Source organism: Haliaeetus albicilla, chromosome 4, assembly GCF_947461875.1.
Source record: "Haliaeetus albicilla chromosome 4, bHalAlb1.1, whole genome shotgun sequence".
Classification (NCBI taxonomy): domain Eukaryota; kingdom Metazoa; phylum Chordata; class Aves; order Accipitriformes; family Accipitridae; genus Haliaeetus; species Haliaeetus albicilla.
Window position 1 is genome coordinate 53,656,217 of NC_091486.1, and position 23,690 is coordinate 53,679,906.

Sequence of the window (23,690 nt, forward strand, 5' to 3'; positions counted from 1 at the left end):
GCCTGAGCTTTGCTTTTCAAGGGTGACTTGTGTCACCTGCCACCAGCTTCCCGGCTGGATGGCAAGGGCTTTCCATGTGCATTTTTAAGGCCTGTTTTGCTGAAGTTTCTTGTAACTTTTTCTCCGGGTGAAGCCGGGGATTGTGGAAAGCTTGGATGGGGGTGCTTGGTCCTTGGCAGGGCTATTTATAGAGCGGCGAGAAGGAATAGAGGGGTTTACGCACATATTTTAGGGGAGAAAATGGCTGTATGTGTAAAAGCAAGCCAGATCTTGTTCAGCATTCCTCCAGTTAGTCACAGGCTCCAACGACCTTGCGAGAGATGCAGACAACAGGAGAACTTCCCTGGAGAAGGGTGATTGCCTTTAAACCATTATACATAGTAGACGTTTGGGTGAGGTTGGGATCCCAAGTTAAAACACGTCTCTTGATTCCTAAGCTGTGAGCCTTGCAGCCCTTCGGAGGCGAAGGCAGATGGCTGAGCCTGCTGGGCTGAGGGACGGTGACGCCTGCCTCCCAGTAGCTCCCAGTTTCCCAGAGCTGCCCCAGCTGGTGCTGGTGGCTGGAGGGACAGTCCCTGCTGGGAGGCGGGGGGGAGCTGGGGCTGGGCGAAGGGGGGAGCGCAGGTGGGTGATGCGGGACGCAGGGTGATGCGGGGAGTCGGGACGACGAGCGGCGATGCAGCGGCCGCTGTGCACGGTCACCGGCGGAGCTCAGGCTCACTGCTGGGACTGCCAGCGTGCTGCTGGCTTGCAAATGCCGGGGGAGCAACCCTTGAGCATCTCGGGAACTGCAGACGTCTGGGGGAAAAACATCCTGCTTGCTCCGAGAAACAGTTACATTTGGGATCTGTTTTTTTAAATGCCAGTTTATTTCTCTACCAGAGAAAAAATGATTTTTGGGGGGGGCCTGATTTGCAGACAAAAGATTAAGGTCTCTTTAGCCTGCGGCTTTTGAGAACATCGCTTTGCTTAGGCTATGCCTGCAGGTAAAAGAGCTGCCAGCTCGTACTGGAAGTATCTGACAGTAATTGTTCGGAAGAGGAATAAGAAGAAAAACCTGTAAAAAGTCAGGATTTGGTCCAGCATGTCTGGAGTAAGAGCCGGTACATGCATAAATAGGTACGTTTCCTCTGTGACCTTACTGCAGGGTGCCGCATCACAGCTACGCGCTTTGCAGGTTTGAGGTTTTCCCCAAATTAGACCTGCATCAGCGAAAGCCACTGAAAGCAAACATCCCGGCTAGGAAACGAATTACACAAACCACCATTCAGAGCGGGCTCTTCTTAGAGAAACGCTTCCAGAAGCAGCGTGCGCGTGTACATTCGCGACGAGCGAATGCAGGCAGGAGGTGCCTGGAAAAGAGGTCGGACGTTGAGTGATGCAGTGGCGATGGGAACGATGCCCTTTGTCGGAGGGCTGGCGGTCGGTCGCCTTGTGCTGGTGCTGCTTGCCAGGGCAGCTTCCCCGAGCCTCGATGCTCTGGCCGCTGGAAAGGCCACCATCGAGCAGAGCCCTGTGCGCGGGACGGGGCCGTCGCTCCCCATCCCGTCAGCGGGATTTCTCCCACTCCTGAGCAAATCCCGGAAAATCCCTGCCCGGTTTCCCGCTGGCAAAAGCGTGGCTTTGCATAGGCAGGTGCGCTAGAAATCCAGGGATCTCGGCACCTCGCTGCCTCCGGGGAGGATGGAGCGGATAGAAGGGGGTGATTTCAGCCTGCTGGGTTTATCCCTTGCACAAGTGGTGACCTGTTCAAAAACCCGAGCGACCCAAACCAGCTCTTTTGGCTGGCTTTCCCGCACGCTGGCCCTTTAAGGAGGCTGTAACAGGACACCTGGAGCCCTGAAGAAGTGTGGCTGGGCTTTCCATGTCTCTAAACTGGCTGGTGTTTTCTTTTTTCCCTCCTCCCCTTTTCCCTTCCTCCAGTCCCAGTTCAATTTGCTGAACAACAGCATGGATCAGAGCATCGGCAGCAGAGCAGCCTCCACCAGCCCCTACAGCTCCGAGCACACCTCCAATGTCCCAACGCATTCGCCCTACTCGCAGCCCAGCTCTACCTTCGACGCCATGTCCCCAGCTCCCGTCATCCCCTCCAACACTGACTACCCCGGTCCCCACCACTTTGAGGTGACCTTCCAGCAATCCAGCACTGCCAAGTCAGCCACCTGGACAGTAAGTTGCATGTCTTCTTGCCTTTGCTAGACAGATGCTTGCTACTGCCGACGGCGTTTTCGGCTGGCTGGCCGCAAACCCCCCGAGCGTCTTTTCAGGGATTTTCTCCAAAAGGGCTGTTAAGCACAGCGGTTTGAATGTAGCTTCTCTTGCAGCGATTCCCTAAGCTGCGGGTAAAGGTCCCCGAAAATGGCAAAGCTGGAGAAATGTCTGGGGGAAGTACCTGCCTCGTTCTCGTGGTGCTTCCCTATGCGTTTGCCAGTGACCGCTGTCAGAAGTGAGGCAGTGGACAAGATGGGCCTTTGCTCGCATCTGCTGGGGCCATTCTCAGCTTCACTGTAAATTCTTGCTTGTCTTTTACAGTCCTTTTTCATCTCGTGTCAGAAAAGTGGCTTCACCCCTAGAAGTCAAAGCAAAATAACAGAGTCGGTTTTTAATCGCGGCGGGACGGCTGCACGGCATCGTGCCGTCCGCGGTGTGGGCGCAGCAGCCTGCTCCTGGGGAGCGGGGATGCAGGTTTGCTCCGCTGCCGGTCTGACCGCGCGCCTGCAGCCCGGCAGAGGAGTCCTCTGCAGATCAGGGACCCAGGAACCGGGCAGAGTGTACAAGGGCTGCTTTGCTTTTTGTGGCAAAAGGTCCTCAGTTCGCAGCCCGGCTCCTGGCTTAGTGTAGCACTGTCCCTTTTTTTAAGAAAAAACCGCACTTGTGGCCGGTATCAGAGGCATTTCTGCGGCAGATGCCTCCCTGAGTGCCTGGGGGAGCTGCTCACCACCGGCACGCTTCAGGCAGGCTGGCTTTCTCCTCCGGGAAATGTTAGCAGAGCAGAAAGGCTGGGACGAGACAACTGACACCATGAGGGAGCGACGGGGCTCCCTCCGGGGCTGCGGTTTGACACTATCATGAAATGGGCAGAGCAGACCAGGAGCGATGTATCAGCCCGAGGTGTGATAATGACTTTTATTTTTGGAGGCTGATGTGTTTAATTGCCAAGACAGCCCTTCCCACGGTAGACAGAAAGCATCCTCGGATGCTTCTGTGCAGGCAGACCCCGGGCCGTGGCCGGCCGGTGCTGGTCCACTCGCTGCTGCTGCTGGTGCGGCACGGCGGGCTGCTCCCGGCGTGTCGTGGTGAGAGGGGACCGGCTACGGCAGCTGCCACAGCACCGGCAGCGAGCTGGTGTTTGAATGCAGCCAAATTTACAGCTGGGGCAGCCGAGCGGCTTCCCTGTGCCCCGTCACTGGAGCTTCACAGCTTCACTGCCGAGTCGCGCTGAGCAGGGGCTTGGGACCAGCCCCACGATTAGATACAACTTGCCCTTGTAGGAGCAGTTAAGCCTTCGCTCTTTTCCACTGTCTTTCCTTGCAAGATGTTGCTAAAGGATGCATTTCATTAGGTGTTGAATAAACTGAAGGTCCTCGGGGTAGGAGGTGACTCCAGCCCGCTCCTGTCCCCATTGGGGGATAGCTCACGTCCCTTAAAAGTAAAGCTGCACAGGACGTGCACAGGGAAAGGAAGCATTCCCGTGCCACAGAAGCATCCGAACGAAACCGAACTCACACCGATGCAGGGTGTCTTGTCCCAGCTGTCCCGGCACAGAGATCTGGGAAGTATCTGACGCTTGCTTGCCACTGTCCCCAGCTAGCGGTGCCCCGGGGATGGCTTTGGGATGGAGGGGACACAGCCACCGCTGGGGCCGGGCTGGGTGCTGCAGGACACCCTCGGACAGCGCTGTGGGCAGGGTGTATTCATGCGAGCCCAAAGACGGAGAGAGCATCTACTAAAGATATGCTCAGTTCTCGCTTTAATTAGCAGTAAGGAAATACCCTTCCCTTGTCCCAGACGATGCACATTGCAGCTGCCGGGAGTAAATCGAAAAAGCCACTAAGGTCTTTTTGGCCGGTTGTCCCCAGCAGAGCAAAGGGAGCAGCAAGAGGCTCCCCGAGGTGGTCCCACATGGCCAGGGAGCCCATCACAGCCCCCTTCCCTCACTGGAGCCATCCCAGCCAACTGGGATCTTTCCACAACTCTAACAAAACAGAGCCCAGACTGTCTCAGCATCACCCCGTGCCGACCATGCTCCCGTAGCTGTCATGTCCTACTGGGAGCTGCGCTAATCAGGACAGGACTGCTTTTTTTCTCAAGCCTTCATGTTAAGGTCTCCCTTGTACGTTGGAGCAGCCAGTGCCACATCGATGCTGTGACAGCCCTCCTAGCCTCGGGAGAGCAGCTTGGACTCGAGAGATGCCCGGCGAGCGTGCCACGGAGGATGCGCCTGCCAGCCGGGGCCGGGAGCTGAGGCTGCCGGGCGTGCGGCTGCAAGGGGGGGCTGCTGGCAAGCGGTCCAGAGCGGAGGAGTTAAATGCCTGAACTGGCTTTAATACTTGGCAAGGCAGTCGGCGACATCCCCGTGATGCTGGGATGATCGTGCATCCCCCAGAAGCAGGCTGGCTGCAGGGCTAGCGCCGACCGGCCCGCATTTCACCGCGATGAAGCCGAGCCTGGCAGAGAACAGAAGCGGGTCAGCAGCGTCTTGCACCCCAGAGAGCGCGGGGCATGTTTCATTTGAAGTAGTAATTTCTGCAGGACCGCCGACGTGGGTGCAGACTGTTCGGCTCGCCAAGGTTGCCACGCGAAGAACGGTCCCGCTGCGGCGACAGCCACATTCCCTCCATGTCCTCCCGGCTGATGGCTGTCGCAGCCACGCAGCTGCACGTTTTGTGCTGGAAGACGAAGCTGCTGCCTTCCTCCCACTCGCCTGGTGCTCTGCATTGCCACTGCCGCACTTGAAAGTCTGTCCTGGTTAAACAGGGAAAGGAATTCAGCAAAAAACCACAGGCTGTGTGTTGCCAGTCAGTCAGTATACAAATAATGATGTATGTACACAGCGCGGTTCTCTACATAAGCGGCGAAAGCGTTTGTAGCGGCATACAAGTAAGGCTGGGAAAGCTGTTAGGGAACGCGGGCACTTGGGAGGGAAAGTTAAAAGTAGAGTCAGTAGGGCTGGGGACAGTGACATCTGACCGCTCGGCTGAATTAACCGTCTCGGTGCGCTAAAGGACATACATGGTTTGATTCAGCACTTTGAAAGAAACACCACTGCCTATTTCATCTGTAGCTAGGAAGCCTGGTGGCTTTTGAATACTTTAAGATTAACTGCACCAAACAATTGACAGCAGGACCGTTGCAAGCGTTGACCACAAATTTGGCAGAGCCGCCTTGCCAGGCAGCGTTTCGGAGCAGCGGGGAGCCCTCTGCCCCGGGGGGACGGCTCTGCCAGACCAGCAGCAACGTGGGGTCGCATCACGGAGCACCCGGCCGAGGAGGAACTGACAGCTGGCATCCTGGCAGCACCAACCCAAATAGTTCGATCCGAGTCGTCTTGTCAAACGATTTGGCGTAGTCTTCCGATGCAATCATAAGCTTTGGTTGATGGAAGTGTGTGGCCCAGTAGACTCCTAGTTTTGAAGGGTTTTGACCGAGTCCCCCTCGCTATTCCTCTGGGAGAGGTGGTGTTATCCGCTCTCCCGCGCTTAGGAATGGAAGCTCCTAAGGGGCCCGGGGCTCATGGCCCAGGACCTTTTGGAGATGAGCTGTCTGCACGGTGGGCTGGCTGGCTCTACAGGGCTGGGCAGGCGAGCATCACCCGGGCAGGGGCAGCGAGGTATCACCGAGCCCACTGCCCTCCTGCGCACGTGCAGTTCTCGTGTCCACGCTTCAAATCCTCCCTTGGCAAACTAGAGAAGGTTTGGGAGGGAGAGCCAAAGAAGGTGAAAGATGCGGAACAGATGCCTTGTGGGGTGATACCAGAGAAACGTTCTGCAATGAAAGGTCTCCACGAGAAGAGTAAGGGTGGCTTGATCACAGACTGCATAGGAGATGGTTGCTGATAGCAGACAGCTCTTTAATCTAATAGAGAAAGACATAATGAGATCCAGTGCTTGGAAGCTGAAGCCAGGCAAATTCAGACTAGAAACAAGGTGGAAATTTTTTAACAGTGAGGATAATTAACTGTAGGAACAATTTACCAAGGAATGCATAGGATTCTCCAACTCCTGAAGTATTCAAATGAAGAGTCTGCATTTCTTTCAAAAGATAAGCTGTACTTCAAGCAGACACTGTTGGCTCAATACAGAACGAGTAGGCAGGGGGTCTTAGGCCAGCAGCGTAGGGAACCCAACCAGAGGATCATCATCATCTGTTCCCTCTAGCTGTAAAATGCTGGATTTCTAAATTTAGGAAATGGGTGAATGGAGAAGTGGCGAGGACGTGGGACATGGGTTTGGGGCTCGCGTTACCAAAACCAGGTCTGTCCCTGCAGAGGGATGCCGGGCAGCGGGCGGGTGACGTTGGATGTCCTGACCCGGGCTGGACTCTGAGCGCCGCAAGTCGCCACAAACTCTGAAGCGCAGCGTCCACGCTGGTCTGTGCTGCAGGAAAACCTCCAGGCTGCTGCCGCCTCCCTTTCCATTTTTAATGGCCTTCTTATCAGCAGAGAGCAATGGCCAGATGCTGAAAATAAGGTTTTCCCTGTAGGTTCAAAGCCCCCCTCTGGTAGGCTGCTTCGACGGGGCTGGGAGGAGGACCGGGAGCTGTGGCGCTGCAAGACGGGGCATGTCGGCAGCCTGCCTGTTTGTTGGAAGCTATCAGGACTCTCGGTTCCCCGGAGCTGCCCATACATGCTAGAGCCGTGAGCCGATCTCGGCTGTTTTCTCACAGGCAGCCCCTCGCCACGCCGGCCAGCTGGTAACTGATGGATAATTAGTATTTTTCTCAAGTTGGGTTTGCGGCGCATCGGTACTCCCTCCCCTCTAAAACACTACCACGTGTGCCAGAGCCAGCAGAAGCGTTAATAGGGTCTTTGGCCTCCCACAGCCCGGTTGCAAAAGGATGTGGGGGCTTGAGCCCCCCCGGTGTGGGGCAGCTGCCCGGGCTCATGCGGAGCCCCTGGAGCTGGGGGGAGATGGGCAAACCCCAGAGCTAAGCAGGCAGGGGGTCCCCTAACCTGGGCACGGGCACAGGGGGGGTCCGGGTCACATCCAGGGTCTTGCCTCCTGCTTTGGGGAGCAAACAGCCTGCCATGGAAAGGCTGGAGAGGTTCAAAGCCGAGGTGAGATGCTCCTGCTGCAGTGGATGGCTGTCCAGCAGGTCACCCACAGCAAACCGGTCTGCACCCCAGTGCTCAGCCAGTGGGACGCTGCTGTGCTGAACTGGTTCCAGTCGCTCCGTAGATCTCGCAGCTGGAGTGTGGGCACTGGGGGAGCTGAAACGGTTTGCCTGATGCTAACTGGACGAGGAGGATGGAAATAATTGGTGTGGCAGGAGGTAGGTTCTCCCTTGCTGGTGGCTCTCTGAAGCTTGTTGGGGTAGAGGCAGTTATAAAGAGGAGGGAAAAAACCTTCTGGAGCATCTATAGAAAACAAGCCCCCTCTTACACTCTCCCTGGCACCTTACCATATTTTAGGGAGGTACCTGTCCAACAGCAGCAGCCTGCAGCTGAGCAGGGGCAGGCACGGCTCGGTACACTCTACCTCTGAGCCGCAAACATCTTTGTTTTTATCCAAGTAGCTGGGCAGAACAGCGTGGATATTTTGGCATGCCAGAAGTAGGAAAGCGGCCTCAGCGTCAGCCCTCTCCAAAGCCCATTGAAGCCGGCCCACCGGAGGCTTTCCACCAGCTTTCGCAGGGCGTGGATGAGGCTCCGGGAACTCCAGACACAATGGAATTAAGAAAAAAGGCAAAGGAATTCGGTGTGCAATGTTCCAACACGATCCCACTATCAGCTCCACTATCTCGAACGTGTATGGTATGCACAGGTCAAGGGAACGACTTACTGGCAACGGCTGCTCCAGCGGGAAGGCAACGCTCTCCTGCAGGGACTGCTGCGGAGGTGGGAGAGGACGCGCCGGGGAAATGAGGTTGCTCTGGCCAGCTCCTCTGCGCTGGGATCTGAAACACACACAGGGGAGGTGGGGACTGAGGGACCCGCTGGAGGAACGGAGATAATAAATAGGCTGCAGAAAGAAACGCATGTCCGTGCTCTGGCCCAGCAGTTGCCTCGGGCAGCAGCTCCCGCAGAGCCCCGGGGATTGCGGCGGCTGCATCCCGGTGCGGCAGCCAGCAGCGCTCGCCACCCCGGCGAAATCCTCTGCACCGCTGGCAGCAGAAGGTTTTACCACGCAGGGCCGCATCCCACACCACGAGAAGCGTGGCTGAAAGTGTTCCTGGGAGCCCTGACCTCCGGCGCCTAAAGGAGAGGGGGAGAGAGAGATGCTGGGGGGGCCCTCGGTAAATAAACCACGTTCTCTGGCTGTGCCCACTCGGGGGTCTCTCCCCCTGCCCCGAGTCCAGGTCTTGCTGCTCTGGTTTTTGCGTTTCGTTTCCAGCAGTGAATCCCAAGCCCAACTCAGCCTTTTCTTCCCTCCCCTCCCAGCTTGCTCCCTGTATCCAGTCTGGATAATGCAGCATGAAATAACTGCCTCGCTGGATTTTTGGCTTCCTTTTTGGATGAGGGGGAACCCCAGCGCTGGCTTGGTCAGGGGACCCAAGTGTCCAGACACACAGAAGGAGTCAGACTTACTAGAAAAGATTAAAACAACCCCCGAGCGTGCCAGCGCTGGCTGGTTGAGCAGTGACTAAGAATGGCTGTGATCCTGGTTGGCAGTTATTTTAAGGATGTGCACACCAGGGAAGGAAGGGAGAGGACTCCTTTGGGGGTGAACCAGTGGCACAATAACAAAGGTAGAAGAACGCAGGCTGGAGCCGACGCAGGCTCTCCATGCTGGTCTGCTGCCCCGAGGCATTGCCGGCGGTCCAGCACTTGCGGGAGCAGGGCTGGGGGGACCTGCGGGTGACAGGGGTCCCCTGCAGATGCTGATGGCCGGGGGGGGACCAGAGGGGCTCTATCAGGTGCCTTGAGAACCCCCCATCCCAGGCACGGCCAGTGGTGGCCCCGGCCATCGCCCCGATGCCTCGCCACCGTGGTGCAGGGATGGTGGACACAGGGAGGCAGATGTTGGGGCATCCCGTACAGCCGTCCCCGGGCAGCATCTCTGCTGCCCAGCCCACCCGTGTGCCTCGGGCACCGGTGGACGCTCTCCTCTCGGGCATCGGTGACGCGCTGGACGTATTTGAACCCAGCTCATAGTACAACAGAGTAGCTTTGGGCGGAATTTCCAGCCCAGTGAGAAGTTATATAGGCTGGTGATTAAAAAACGGTTATTAAAAAAATTAGAAAGAAAAAATTAGCTCTGTAGTCGGCATGTCTTCCAGGATCTGTCGTAACAGATTCGTCCGAGCCGGTTAACGGTATTTGCGGTTTGCAAGATGCTACATGTCTGAGTAAGATGACAGACACATTATTATCACCTCTCCGCTGCGATCTGTCTGAACCTGTCCCAGGATGCAGCTCCGCAGCTGCTTGCTGGGGAGCGCAAGGAAATTAGCAGCCGGAGGCAGCACTTTTCTTCTCTCTCTCTTGCCAGGCTAGTGGCTTTATTGGGATCCATTGACTGCAGTCCTGGACACGTCTTGAGTAGAGCTAATGAGGAGACTGGAATGTAGAAGAGGAGGAGGAGGAGGAGGCGGCTGTTAGGGAGGAGGGGGGAGGATTTGTGGAAAAAGTAATTGTTGAGCAAATCATTTCCTTCAAGAGAGAAGGGAGGACTTGGCTGCAGCCCTCCCGAAGCAGGCAAGTCTAGACGCTTCAGTGTGAACAGTTGAAGATAAATAAGATTTTATCAGCTCCGAATCTGTTGGGACACATCCTCCTAGCGGTTCTGCTGCCCAGGGAGGGCTGGGGGGGAGATGGACTTGGCCGGTAGGTCTTTCCACGCAGAAGCCTCAGGTTATTTTTTGTGCGAGGCTGTCGGCATCCATGGGGAAAAACACCTCTCCCCGCTCTCGCCTCCAGCGCAGGAGAAGTAACTTACGGGCCTGAGCGGCGCGGTGGCCTCTTCCAGAGCGGGTCCTGGGTACTTGCTCAGGGTGAGCAGCGGCGGCTGCTGAGACTTCATTTCAATGCTGCTTCGCAGCAGCAGCCCTATCAGTCGCCATGAATCGTTGTGGGGTGTTAGCTCCTTTGGATCTCGTGGCGTGTAAAACATTTCCTTGGATACAGCAGGCAGCAGTACCAGGACAATCTTGGCAAACCCTCGCCGGGGCCAACTGCACCACAGGGCTCTGCCGGGCTTCCTTCCCATCACGTTCGGCATCGCTGCAGCATAGTCTCCATTTCGCCCAAGAAGTAGCTGCATTTCAAACACAGAGGTGAAAGAAACCCCATCTAAAGATGCTTTGGGGTACCAAGTCCCTAGGGAACCTGAGGTTAATGCTGACATACTGCTAGTGCTTAAATAATTTGGCTTTTCCAGTTATTCCTAGTGCTCTGCACTCACACTGCAGGACAGGTGACCGTAACAGGGGAGGGACAGCAATGGAGGTGGCATTATACTTTCAGCCCAGCAGATGAGGGCTGACATCAAAAGCTGCGCGACTACAGAAAAAATCCAGAGGAATATGGGTTCTGCGGGTTTACGTAAGCTTCAGGTAGATTGCTCAGCGCTATTACCGCTGTTTGCTGTTTATACCGTACCAGCACCCACAAGCCACACTGACACGTGAACCTGTTGTGCTCTGCAAACGCGCAATAACAGACACACTCTGACATTCTCTGTGAACAGAGATGGCCTCAGTAATAACGTAACCGGGGAGGCAGACACTAATGGTGCAAAGGGTAGAGCAGGAACCAAAAACAAAGGCAGGAGGTGCCCGGGGCAGAACGTACCTGAGGTCTTCTGTAGGCGTGAAAGAAATCTGGGGGCTGAGGTCTGGACGAGCTGACACACCAGCACCGGGCAAGTGTTCGGGTGTCCCGAGATGCTGTTCCCACACCTGGGAGCAGCAGCGAGTTGGCGGCAGCATGAGCGACGTGAGCTTTTGCTGTGACCCAGCTGCCACGTGTGGCCGGTTTTAAGAGGTCAGCTTGTCCAAATGCTGCGGACCGGGAAGGATACGAGCCAGCAGCCCAAGGTTCATCCCCAGTACAGGTGACAGAAATGGGGCTATGGCAAAAGAAGAGTACCAAGCTGTGGGGCGGCTGCGCTAACCTGTGCGATTAAGTACTGGCATTTTGAACGCCCGGGTTCCACTTTGCAACTGGCTTGTCTTGCACTTGAGGAAAGCACGGTGCCTTTGTGCTCTCTGTGAGCTGCGTGTGCACACTTCAGCTGTGGCTTGTTAAGTAAATCAGAGTATGTGGCACAGCCCTGCACAGGGCTGCACATGTGGCAGGTTATTAGCAAATACAGAGAACCACGTAGCAGCAGCGGCACCTATTCTGCTCAGCACTCTGCTTGGCACCTGAGCAAGACGTGCATTTTGCTGTCCCCTATGGAGACCACACATCGCCGAGGGCTCTTCTTGGCTAAAAACACGGCCGGGGCTGTAGAGCCTCCTGGGATCCTAAAAACGTAGTGCTCCTTCACCCCGTGGCCGTGAACAGGCTGGGTCTGCGAGACCAGGAGCGCTTTGCCCCAGCAGCGGCTGGCGATGCGGCTGCAGGACGGCCGTACGCTGCGAGGAGCTGGGAGCACGGCCGCACAGGGCACAGCCCTGACTTTTCTTGCCCAGAGTTATCAGCATGGAGTTCCTTAAAAGAATAGTTTGTTATTGTGGAAGGATCTTTGAAGGCAATCCTGGAGCTGTTAAGACACGATAAGGTTATCAGTGGAGGCATGCCTGTGCTGAGCGGCAGCCTTTCTCCCTGCGGGGCAATCGCTCTGCTATTTAAGAGAGATTTATCCATGTCATAACATGGTATAATGAGAGAATTTGTTACCAAAGAACTTGCCATATAATGCACCTCTGCTCTTCCAGAGCAGTTATATTTCCCAGGCATGTTGAGGACTGCCCGGGAATGTCTACATGAAAGGATCCTTTGACAGGAGTTGTCAGTATTTTAACACCTGGCAAGGAAGAGCCCCCCTCCAAATAACCCTTGTTTTGCCACGTTGTCTCCTCAAAACGAGGGCGTTAAACCCCCATCGCGCTGTGGGCGAGCAGGTTACGCGGGCCACGGCCGCACGAGAGCTTCATCCTCCAGCCGGGCAGAGGGGAGTAAGTGCGTTCCAAGCGGAGCCTGTGCTTCCAGCTTAGGCACGATCCCTGCTGTGTGGGAGGTGCAGGATTGCACCCAAGAAGCTAACCTGGCCGTAGAGTCGGGGCACAGTCGGTGTCAGCAGGAACCAGTGCAAAACTGGGGGACTGCAGTGGAAGGTGGCGTTCCTGAGCATCCACTCTCTCCGGGCAAGTCCACGTGCCTCCGATACTGCGAATTAATTCCTCTGCCAGATTCAGCTTCATGTTACACCTCCCGATCACACCCTCTAATGACCAAAGCATCTTCCTTCTCTCTCTAGCCCGAAGCCCCCGGGACACATCCACTGCCAGCCCGCTGGCTTCCCTCTCTGGGAGCTGGTACCTGCTGCCGGCCGAGCATCGGTCCAAGGCATCCTCGCAACACCAGAGCTGCTGCAGTTTGCCTTGGCAGAAGCCCCTCCCCTGTATATCTCCCCCGAACTTCCCTAGAAATACCACCTGAAAGTGGTTTGTCTCGTTTGCCCCTTTAGCAGTCCATGGGCTGGGGGGGGGGGCTGGCTCACCTGCAGAAAGGGCAGTGGGATGGGGAAGCACAGATCCCTTCCGCAAACCCGCCTGATGCGTGGGGTGCACCGGACCGGGCTGACGGCAGCGGGAAGACGAGGGCTGAGCCATCCCCATCAGCCCCCTAAATGCCTTACCAGTCCTGTGTGAGCGGCTGGCTTGCTGCCCAGCCCTGCTGCCCGCCTGCTTCGGGAAGCCCTGGCTCAGAAACAGCCCCGCCACCGGGAAAGCAGAGCGGCGGCGGGAGCCTCGCTACCCTCAGCACACCTGTATTTGGATGGCTCAGGACAAGCTTTAACATCCCCACGAGTACCCGGCACGGTGGTATTGTTTTGGCATCAGGCGCGGTGTTTGTGGGGATGAGATAAAATACTTTGAGCAGGAACATGCCCCGCCATGCAGGGACTGGCTCCTCTCTGTGCAGCAGGGGTGGGCTCTTGTATAGCAAACACATTCTTTGCGAGATGGAAAACAGCATGGCACTGCTGAGGTGGAAGGGAATTGCACATCCCCACACCTGGGAGCCGAGACACGCGTTTACTGGAAGGTGAAGGACAGGCTCTGCCTTCCCCACCCCTCTTCTGGAAGCAGCGTGCAGCCTCCTCCAGCCCCTGCCTCGCTCCAGACGGTCGCTCGTGGTCGGGCTGGACCTGGCCCCGGCGCTGGCTCCTGGCCCCGAGCAGAGATGCCCAGACGCCGTGGCCGAGGGGCTCTGCCGCGCTGCGAGCAGGGCTGGCTCGCAGGCACGCCGCTTTCTCCAGGCTGCCGTTGCCTTCCCGTTTTCAGGTGCCACCAGGAGCTTCCCCCGTGCTGAGCAGGTCTGCCGTGCTCACGAGGGGATTTTTGCCTCTCGTTCCTAACCGAGCGAATCCCGTTGGGCCATCCCAGGGAGCGTTTTAGTGGTCTTGAACCGTTTTCTATTAACAAGAGAGTCCGGGAGCCACCTCCAGCTGCCCGCAGAGCATCCTCCTCCCGCGGCCAGCCTGGTCCCTGCAACGTCCCCTCTGTGAGCCACCGCTGTCACTGCGAGCAGCTGCAAAGGATTGAGCTGTGGTCGGGACAAACCCGCTCTGTGTCGCATGCGCTAGTCAGAATTAAACTCTGAGGTCTTGCATAATTAGCTGTGATTCCATCCACGTTAAGCACGATTTCCTTAGGCTGTGGTGCGTCGGTGCCCTCGGTACTCCCAGCCCTCGGCTCGGCCAGGAGCTGCATGCAATAACAGGTACAGGATAGTAACGCTTCCCAAATGGGCCGAGTGATGCACGAATGAGGGTTTACGCTGATTTTCAGCAAGATTTCCTCTAAGTCACCATGTAGCGGGTGCTCCCGCTTTGCCAGAGCACTTAGGCTAGTTGGGAAACCCTTCCTACAGCGCCCGGCCCTGGACCCAGTAGGTGGTTGTATCTGGTTTACGTGGAAAGCGGATACGAGGTAGCGTGGGCGAATTTGGTCATATTTAAATATTTCCAGGGGAAAAACAAATACCGAGCCTAGAGAATAAACAGTTACCGCAAAGACAGGCTGCATTTCCTCCGGTCGCTGTCCCCCGCAACGCACTGGGAACGTGCGATAGCAGTTTGCAACGCCGCGATCCGTCACGGAGCAGCCGCGGAGCCCGGGCGCCACTGGGGCGATTCGCTCTGCCGGTACACGGAGCCGTTTTGCGCTGGCATAGTCCCTCCAGGGTGGCTGCGACACGATAGGCAGTAATTGGTTTTATAACAAGCCATAATTTTAATTTACTGCTGCGTTCGCCTTTCGCTTGGAGCGGTGAGAAAGCAGCAGGCGGGTGGACGAGAGGAGCCGAGGGAACAGAAACGCTTGTTTCGGCGCAGGCGGGAGCGTCGGCTGGTGCTTTTAGGGAAGGGAACGCTGCTTTTACACCGCAGCAGCGGAGGAAGCCAAGGGCGAGCAGGGGAGCATCCGCCGCCCCATCGGGCCCAGTGACATTCACCCGCTGGGCGTCTCTTCTTTTCCAGTACTCCCCCCTGCTGAAGAAACTCTACTGTCAGATCGCAAAAACATGTCCCATCCAGATCAAGGTGTCCACCCCCCCGCCCCCGGGCACCATCATCCGGGCCATGCCCGTCTACAAGAAGGCAGAGCACGTCACTGAAGTGGTGAAACGCTGCCCCAACCACGAGCTCGGCCGCGACTTCAACGACGGTGAGTGCTGCTCTCTGGGCACCCCCCCGCCCCGTGCGTGGGACGAGCATCCCGGACGGCCCCGTCCTCTAACGCGGCGGTTTTGCCTCGCAGGCCAGTCAGCCCCAGCCAGCCACCTCATCCGGGTGGAAGGCAACAACCTCTCCCAGTACGTGGACGACCCCGTGACGGGAAGGCAGAGCGTGATGGTGCCCTACGAGCCCCCGCAGGTACCCGGCTGTTCCCAGGGCTGGGGGGGCGGGGAGAGGCAGGACCAGCCCCTGCCTCTAGCCGGGTTTCCGCTGGTGCTGAGGGTGAACCCGTTGGTGCTGAGGGCTGCTTGGTAGGAGACAAAGGGCAGGAGCATCCTACTTGCCCTGGCACATCTAAGGCCACCCCCTGCTCGCTCCCCGCACCGGTGGCGGCTGCATCCCAGGCCTGTGAAGCATCCCAGAGCATCCCGTTCCTGGGAAGCGGGATGCAAAGGGAGATCCCCTCTGGTCCTCCCTGGGGGAACCCCAGGGCCCCCGCAGTCCTCGTGCAGACCCCTCTTCCCGGCTGGGATCATCCCCACGCCACCCTTCCCTGGGTGCTCCTCTGCTCGCCCTGCCAAGGTGCCAGCCCAGCCTGCCTCCCCTCCTCTTCACTCCCCGGGGGGGCCCAGCCTGCCTTCCCCCCCACCCATGACTCCCCGCTCAGTGCCTGCTCTCCCGTCCTGGGCAGGTGGGGACCGAGTTCACCACCATCCTGTACAACTTCATGTGCAACAGCAGCTGCGTGGGAGGAATGAACAGGAGGCCCATCCTCATCATCATCACCCTGGAGACGAGAGAGTGAGTGGCTGTCGGAGCAGGGACGGGCATCGCTCGCTGCTGCGGGACAGCTGGGGACCCTCGGGAAGGAATCCTCCCCTGCAGGGAGCTCCCCCCGGGGGAAGGGGACATGGCAGCCCCCCACAGCCCCAGCCTGTGGCTTTCTCGGCTGGCTAGGAAAAGAGCCGGCACAGAGAGACTGGGGATCCAGCCCAGCGTCAGCTTTGACCCCTGCAGCTGGAGCCTTCCTCTGCCCCAGGAGCTCCTCTTCCCCCGGGAGACCGCTGCTGAGGGGGTCCCTGCACTCAGTACCTTGGGGGCTCGATCGCTTCCTGAGCAATCCACGCGTACGGAGGGATGGGAAGGCACTTGGCTGGTCTGGTTTCTGCGCTGGACCGAGCCGCGATGCACTTCCCAAGCAGAAATAGGGTCACCGATTTCTCTCTCCTCCCAGCGGCCAAGTCCTGGGAAGGAGATCGTTCGAGGGACGGATCTGTGCCTGTCCTGGCAGAGACCGCAAAGCTGATGAAGACCATTACCGAGAGCAACAAGCCCTGAACGAGAGCGCGGCTAAAAACGGCAATGCCAACAAACGCAGTGAGTCCCCTGGCCGGGAGACGGAGGGGGGCTCAGGGCACTGCTCCGCCACAGCCCCCAGCTCCCGGCCACCACCTGCCCCCCCCTTGCCCCTCAAAGCCGTGTGGATGCTTCTGCCTCAGCCCCTTTGCCATCGCACCCGAAATCACTGCGCTCCAGAAGGTCAGGCTCAAATCTCCATCCAGGCGTGATGCTTTGACTAAATCTAAAGTCACAAACACGATCCACTCCTTTTCCCGCCAGAGCGCAAAGCTGTTCGAGCAGGGCTTTCGTGTCCAGATATATTTACTCTTTGTTGTTATTACTAATAAAGGGACATCACCAATGCCAGAGCCCAGGGGAACAGCTAGCATCCGCATGGCTTGAGCTTAAATCCTGCAAGGAGACAAGGTGCTCCCTTCCCGAGGATGGCATGCTGACCCTCCTCCTCTCTCCTTTCCAGCATTCAAGCAGAGCCCCCAGGGCATCCCAGCACTGGGGACCGGCATTAAGAAACGGAGGCACGGGGAAGAGGAGATGTATTACGTGCCTGTAAGTGTTGGTGAGCTGCACTGGTTGAGAGCTGGGCTCGGGACAGCGGTGGCATCGTGCCCTTTGCGAGAAACGCTTTGGGGAGGCGATGGTGGGCAGGATGGGGCCGCACGGTCTGCTGCAGGGCGGCGGGCACAGGGGCTGAGCAGAGACCTCGAGAACAGGAGCAAAAGCATCTGCGGATGCACGTGTCCAAGGCAGCCCTGGCACAGGGACACCGCACCTTGCGTGGCTGGGTGGAAAAAAAGGGGCCACGAGGAAGGTGGCCAGGTGGGATGGGAATGAAGTGAAGCCCTGGGCTTCTTGCTTTCCCTTCCTCCAGGTGCGAGGCCGGGAGAACTTCGAGATCCTGATGAAGATAAAGGAGAGCCTGGAGCTGGTGGAGCTGGTCCCGCAGCAGCTGGTTGACTCCTACCGGCAGCAGCAGCAGCAGCTCCTGCAGAGGCAGTAAGTACCGCCGCAGCCCCCCGAAAGCCGGCAGCAGGGAGAGGCAGGGGAGCCCTCGAGCAGCCCCAACCTGGGGCTGGCCCGCTGGCTCACAGCACGTCTGCCGAATGCCTGGTACGTGGGAAGGGCTGCAACCGCTACAGAGCCGCAACAGGTGCGCAGCGGCTTCTCCGTGCCGCAGCCCGCATCGGTGCGGCTGCCCGAAGCCTCCGCAGGGAAGTCTGGTGGGACGGAGCGGGGGCATCTCCATCCCACCCGCTGCAGGCTGACTGTCCGCTTGGTTTCCCCGAGCAGGAGTCAGCTGCAGACGCCTTCCTCCTACGGTCCCGTCCTTTCACCCATGAACAAAGTTCACGGCGGAGGACTCAACAAGCTGCCCTCCGTCAACCAGCTGGTAGGGCAGCCAGCGCAGCACAGCTCCGGCTCCGCGCCCAGCCTGGGGCCGATGGGTAAGGTCCTCACCTCGCCGGGTGCTGAGTGCTCCCTGCCCGTCAGACCGTGGGCTCCCCGCCGAGGGAGCGGGTGGTTATCGGGGTCGGGGTGACGTCTAACGGATCTGTTTGTTGCGTTGGCATGGCCGCCGCCTAGGACCCGGAATGCTAAACAGTCACCCCATGCAACCCAACGGAGAAATGAATGGGGGCCACTCGTCCCAGTCCATGGTCTCCGGATCACACTGCACCCCCCCTCCGCCCTACAACCCCGATCCCAGCCTTGTCAGGTAGGGAAGGCGTCCGATGCCCTGTCTGTCTCGTCCTCTGACGTTTCTTGCTGTTGTCCCTCACTCTAACCTTCAGATCTGTCTAGCAACTGGTCAACTGGCCACTGGCCCCAACTGAGAAATCACTGCTCATATAGGCCACTCCTCCCATCTCAGAACCCGAAGCCCAGCTACCCACCAGTTAGAAGCCTCTATTGCCCTCATATACCTCTACCTGGGTAATCCATCCCTGCCTAATTAGCAGTTAAATGCATCCCAGCGAGAGTCTTTTCCTGCATGTCAAACCGGCACGTAGCTTTGCAAACTGCCCCCTTCCCCTTCCTCACCAGCAATGCCCCGAAACGGGTCCACGTGGCTTATTTCCATCAGGAACGCATTAACAGGTCTGCAGCCACTTCTTAACATTTCAGTCTTCAAAAAGACCGCAGGCATTTCGACAGAGACCCTACCGACGTCAGGGAGGCTGTACGTGCAGCCTCACTAGAGGTGCACAGCTGCAGCCCAGCGCAATGTGCAAAATAGCCCCGCACCACCAGCCTGCACGTTGCGGAGACCGCTGCCCAGACCGAAGCATGCTCCCCGTCTCCCTCCCGGGGCAGCTCGAGCTCCCGTGGGTTATTCCCAGAAAGTTACCGAGCTGAAACCTCTGACGATCAGGAGAAAAAAAAAAAAAAACCAAAAACCAAAACCCGTAGTCCTAGGAACGAGCGTAGTCCCAAAGTGCTTCACTTTGGCGTTAGTGGCAACAGCGGTCACGCTCGGGAGGGCAACGGCCACAGGCAGAAAGGCTGACGGAGCAGTCGGAGCCCCCCGGCATGAGCTCTCGCCCATCCTCGTGCCTGCCATGGTCCTCTGGGCTGCGGGAGCTTTGCCGAGGCCGGAGGCAGCAGGACCCCCCACCGCAGCCTTTTCGGTGGCCTGAAACATGGTTTGCCACTACAGCGATGCTTGCGAGCACAGCTTTTATTCATGAGAAGTTAATGGCACTGTATTTTCCAAATTTTTTCTGCAGTTTTTTAACAGGATTGGGGTGTCCAAACTGCATCGACTATTTCACCTCACAAGGGTTACAGAATATTTACCACCTGCAGAACCTATCCATAGAGGTAAATGCTTTGGGAAGATCTGTTCTTACCACTTGTTTCTGTCAGCTGTTGATCTGAAAAGCAAGGACAAAACCGTTTTAAAAGGAAAGGGAAAACTGTGCACCCACCTGTCACACAGAATATATGCTCCCCAGGATTTATGCCTTCCATTTACGCATCCTCTCTGGTCCTTCCGATTCAGCCGTAGCTCAGTCATCAGTAGCAACAACCACGATAGCTTCAGTCAGTTCTTCCAGACTGTTGGAAACAAAAGAGCTAAAAAGATCCCCAGAGCGGGCTGCAGGTAGATTTTCCACCTAGAAAACAGAAAAAACAGCTGAGGTGCTCAGCAAAGTAACCCAAAACCCACAGAGCCAGCAGGAACACCTCCACCGCAGTTCAGCGAGTTTTAAACCTGATCTTATGTCTTCCCCGTTAATCTTTAAGACAAAAGAGGCTGAAATAAAGGAGTCAAGCCTGGGGGCATTTGTATTAAGGGAACCCTGGCAGGAAACAGCCCAGGTCAGGCAAAAGCTGGCCTGAAAGACAGTGGAGGGGATGCTGGAATTACCTGAGGTTGCACGGAGCATCGGCCCTCCGCTGCTGCCGTTCTCGGTTAAAGCGCAGTCTCTTGGTGACGATAGCGAGGGTGGCACCGAAGCAAGGGCTTCTCCAGCCTGTCAGGGTAACGAGAAAAAGGGAGACAAAAAAAAAAAAAAATCCTAAACGCTTTGAGCCATAGCAAGCCCTGTAAATCCCAGAGTTGGTGTTTTGGCCGAGACAAAGCTCCTGCGCCGATCCCATTTTGCCCCCAGGCAGTTTGTAGTAGCCGTTGTCCACCCGGCAGCTATGACAAAACACGCGACCACGCTTTGGTGACGCAGCTGTTGGAGACAGGATGATTTTTCATTGGTAGCTGGGGCCAGTTGCGTAACCTTAGCCTGGTTTTGGACTGTTTTTCTGAACTAACTCCGTGGCCGTCTGTAAGCTGTCAAAGGAAACGTTCGGTATGGCCAAAACTCATATCAGATCGCTGAGCTGTGTGTCCGAGTCGGCATTTGTAATTACTAATTGCATACTCGCTGTCTTCTCTAGTTAACACTCACGTGAGTCTCTGTGTTTGGCATTAACGTGGCCCTCTGGCAGCTCTCCGCTACGACGGTGTTCCTTCTGGTGCAGCCCACCCCAGCCCTGAGGTTTTTGACCTCATTTGGCTTTACCACCACAGCCCATAGCGTCGTAACAGCCTGCTATCACCCATGTCGGCGGGTTAGCACATGATGCTGGCCCCTGGGGGCAAATGCTGCTCCAGCCTCCTGGGCCAGGACCGGAGGAGAAGCCAGCCTGGCTGACGGCTCCTCTCCCAGGTGGACAGACAGCAGGACGCTTCGCACGCTGCCCCTGCGACCCAAAGGGGAAAGGTCCCTTCCCTCCCAGTTTCACATCGGTTTGATGTGAAACCACCCCCCCCCAAAAAAAAAGAAAAAAAAAATAAATTTCCAAACCTGCAAAGCTGTGTTTGAGTAACTGGTCAACTGGCCGTTGGTTACGAATGAGAAATCGCCCGTGGGGGATGCACCCGTGGGCTTGGCGTCGTGACCCTGGGGAGGTCCAGCCCTGCCACCGCTGGGTGCTCGGGCATCGTGCCCATGTGCCCCCCCCCAAAGCCTGGGGCTCGCTCCCACCGGTACACTCGCGTCTCCGCCGGCTATGCCTCAGCGGTGTTGTTCTTCCAGGATCTCGGAGCACTGAAGATCCCGGAGCAGTACAGGATGATCATCTGGAGAGGTTTGCAGGAGCTCAAACAGAGCCACGACTACGGGGCGCAGCAGCTCATCCGCTCCAGCAGCAACGCTTCCACCATCTCCATCGGCAGCTCGGGCGAGCTGCAGCGGCAGCGCGTGATGGAGGCCGTGCACTTTCGCGTGCGCCACACCATCACCATCCCCAACCGCGGCGGGGCCGACGAGTGGGCAGACTTTGGGTTCGACCTCCCGGACTGCAAATCTCGCAAACAGTCCATAAAGGAAGAATTCACGGAGGGAGAGATCAACTGAGGGTCTCAGAGAAGGCCGCAGCAAGAGACCCGGGGGAGGGGGGTGGGAATGAAACCCCCGCCCCCCGTGACAAATATTTGCAGCCTTGGGGATCTGGAAAAGTGTAATTTTGTTGTCCAGAAGGGACCTGCCAGCCGTGTGTGAATGCATGGCCCCGAGGCGCGCGGGAAGCTCCTGCTCCGGAGAGGAAACCGTGGTGGCTTCGGCAGAGGGGAAGAGGAGGGCGGCTGAGGCAGCTCGCCGAACAGAGCGCGGATTTTCTGCCTGCCCACAGCAGGGGAGGCACCTGCCGGTGCTTTATGCCGTTTCGTCTTTTACTGGAGGATCCCCGCATCCGACAGATGCGGCGTAAAGGCAGCACGTTTTTCTCTTCGTGAGACCAGCCTTCGTTACTAGCTTCCCTACCCCCCGTATTCTCCATGGTGTCCAAGCCTGACAGGTCTTTATCATTGTAAAAAGGACTTAGCCCTTACCTGTTCCAGTTTCTGTACAGATACTTGCCCGTGACTGATGCAAAAAACCACAATCCACTTTCCTGACAGACTGCCAAAAAGTACCCCTTGTCCTCCAGTTCTTTGTAGAGCAGAAAAGAATCTGTTTGTCAGTTCCCTATGTGTTCATGTACTTAAATATTTGTGTATATAAACAGAAGCAAATGTATATACAGTATACTCATTGTGCTGTAAGGAGAAAAAAAGATTTATTTTCATGTAAGCTATAAAAATTGATACTTACGCCTGAGACACTATAGTGTCAAGTAAATTAATTTCACGTTCTAGCACGTAAACATGCAGAAAATCATGTCTCCAGCCTCACCTACTCAAAACTCAGCTTTTTTTCTCCTCTGAATATCTTTCACACAGTTGCAGAGGAGGGGGCAAGCCAGTGAATTCTCCGGGGAAGTCAGAGGTCTGGATAATCCCTCCCTGCTCCATCGGGGGAGTTTTGCAGACAGGTTAGACCCAGAGAGCATGAACGTGGGCGGTGTAAATTTGGTCTGACTTTGGAGCAAGGAGCTGGACTAGGTGACCACATGGGGTCTTTCCAGTTTTGTTTTCTGTTTCTGGTCCTTTTTTCCAGGCTTAATTTGTCTGTTGCTTCAGGCTGGAAAAAAACCTCAGCAGAAAGCAAGGACACAAACAGGCGTGTTCCCTCCCTCTGTCCCTTCCCTACTAGCGACTACACATTTTGAAAGGTGACATCTCACAACAGGTCTCGGAGAGGCATGGCACAGAGGCTGCCGCTGTATGGAAGGAGGGAGGGCGGGAGGGCAGGGAGCTGCTTCATCTGCCCCCTCAACCTTGGGGTGCTCGAGATTTTGGGCAGCCCGAGGGATCCATGCAGAAACGACGCTGCCCGGCACGTTCCCGCTGCTGCATCTCCTCCCCGCGTTGCCTCTGCGATGGAGACCTCCAGACGGACGGAGCTAGGAGAACCTTCACAAATCCCTGGACCCTCTGACCAGTAGAGCAAAAGAAGAAAGAGCTTGAGTCCTACCTACGACGTTCAGGGCTCACCTCGGAGCTGCGCCTTCTCCTCCTTGCAGGCCAGGGTCTGTCCCCACTTGAAGGGAGGATCACGGGGAAAACGAGTGTGAACCCTGTACGTGCCATACCAGCAGCCCTGGGGCCCAGGTCCTCTGTCGTGGTGTCCAACCGCAGCTCCGAGCCTTCGGCGCGCAGGAGGCGGCCTCCTCTCCCTCCCATGCCGGGCTCTGCTCTGCTCTCCCACCTGGGGTGAGCCGCAGGTGTGAGGGTACCATCCTGGAGGCCATTATGCCCCTCTACACTACCCCGATTAGGAACCCGACTCCTTTGGCGTTGCTGAAATGTGAACCTGTGGCCTAAGATAATGGCGACTTAAAGCACTTTAATGCTTTAAAGGTTTTGAAACAATCATTCATGTTTTCAATGTTCACTAAGGCTACTTCCGGCAGTATTAACTGATACACTCCAACCACGGTATGAATGGTATTTTTTGTAATGTTATCTTTGGAAAATGTGTTATTTTTATAGCTGTGGTTTCTCTTCCTTTTTTTTTTTTTTTTTTGTAAGACAATAAAAGCACATGTGGGAATTACAACATCTGGCAACCAAGGTCTTGCTTGCATTGTACAGAAAGCGTCCTCCTATACCAGCGTAAGCCTTAAAGCGTAAGGCCTCAAAGGGCCTGAAGTTGCTTTGCTTCATCAAGCAACCACGAATCTACAAAGAGACGCAGCTCTGCGCAGAAGCAGCAGCGGCTACCAAAGCACGAGTGCCATTAACAGGCACTTTGCTCCTTACAGACATCAGGACAGCCGGCCTGAGGGATCAGAGAGCTTTCCTCCACAACTGGGGTTACCATTTGCGGGGAGCATGCGAGAGCAGCCTGCTCCCCGTACACAAGCGGCCCTACCCTGCCCTGAAAGAGCTCGGTGCTGCTTTCTGGTCCCAGCGCTCCACTGAAGGAAGCGCACATCCCG

The 23,690-nt window shown here is 56.8% G+C and overlaps 1 protein-coding gene across 2 annotated transcripts in view; it reads left to right on the forward strand.

The window, feature by feature from the left end:
- The window catches only part of TP73 (tumor protein p73), a 29,005-nt gene extending 5,527 nt beyond the window's left edge, over positions 1 to 23,478 (forward strand). Inside the window, exons 3-13 of one of the 2 annotated variants that reach the window (XM_069782827.1) lie at positions 1,924 to 2,169; positions 14,811 to 14,997; positions 15,091 to 15,206; positions 15,700 to 15,809; positions 16,243 to 16,385; positions 16,828 to 16,916; positions 17,239 to 17,363; positions 17,658 to 17,812; positions 17,952 to 18,084; positions 19,097 to 19,190; positions 20,906 to 23,478. In XM_069782827.1, the coding sequence (XP_069638928.1) occupies positions 1,924 to 2,169; positions 14,811 to 14,997; positions 15,091 to 15,206; positions 15,700 to 15,809; positions 16,243 to 16,385; positions 16,828 to 16,916; positions 17,239 to 17,363; positions 17,658 to 17,812; positions 17,952 to 18,084; positions 19,097 to 19,190; positions 20,906 to 21,226 (1,719 nt within the window). In that variant the 3' untranslated portion in view covers positions 21,227 to 23,478. The remainder of the gene's footprint in view (positions 1 to 1,923; positions 2,170 to 14,810; positions 14,998 to 15,090; positions 15,207 to 15,699; positions 15,810 to 16,242; positions 16,386 to 16,827; positions 16,917 to 17,238; positions 17,364 to 17,657; positions 17,813 to 17,951; positions 18,085 to 19,096; positions 19,191 to 20,905) is intronic. The other variant, XM_069782828.1, reaches the window with a different exon arrangement.
- The last annotated feature ends 212 nt before the right edge of the window (positions 23,479 to 23,690 follow it).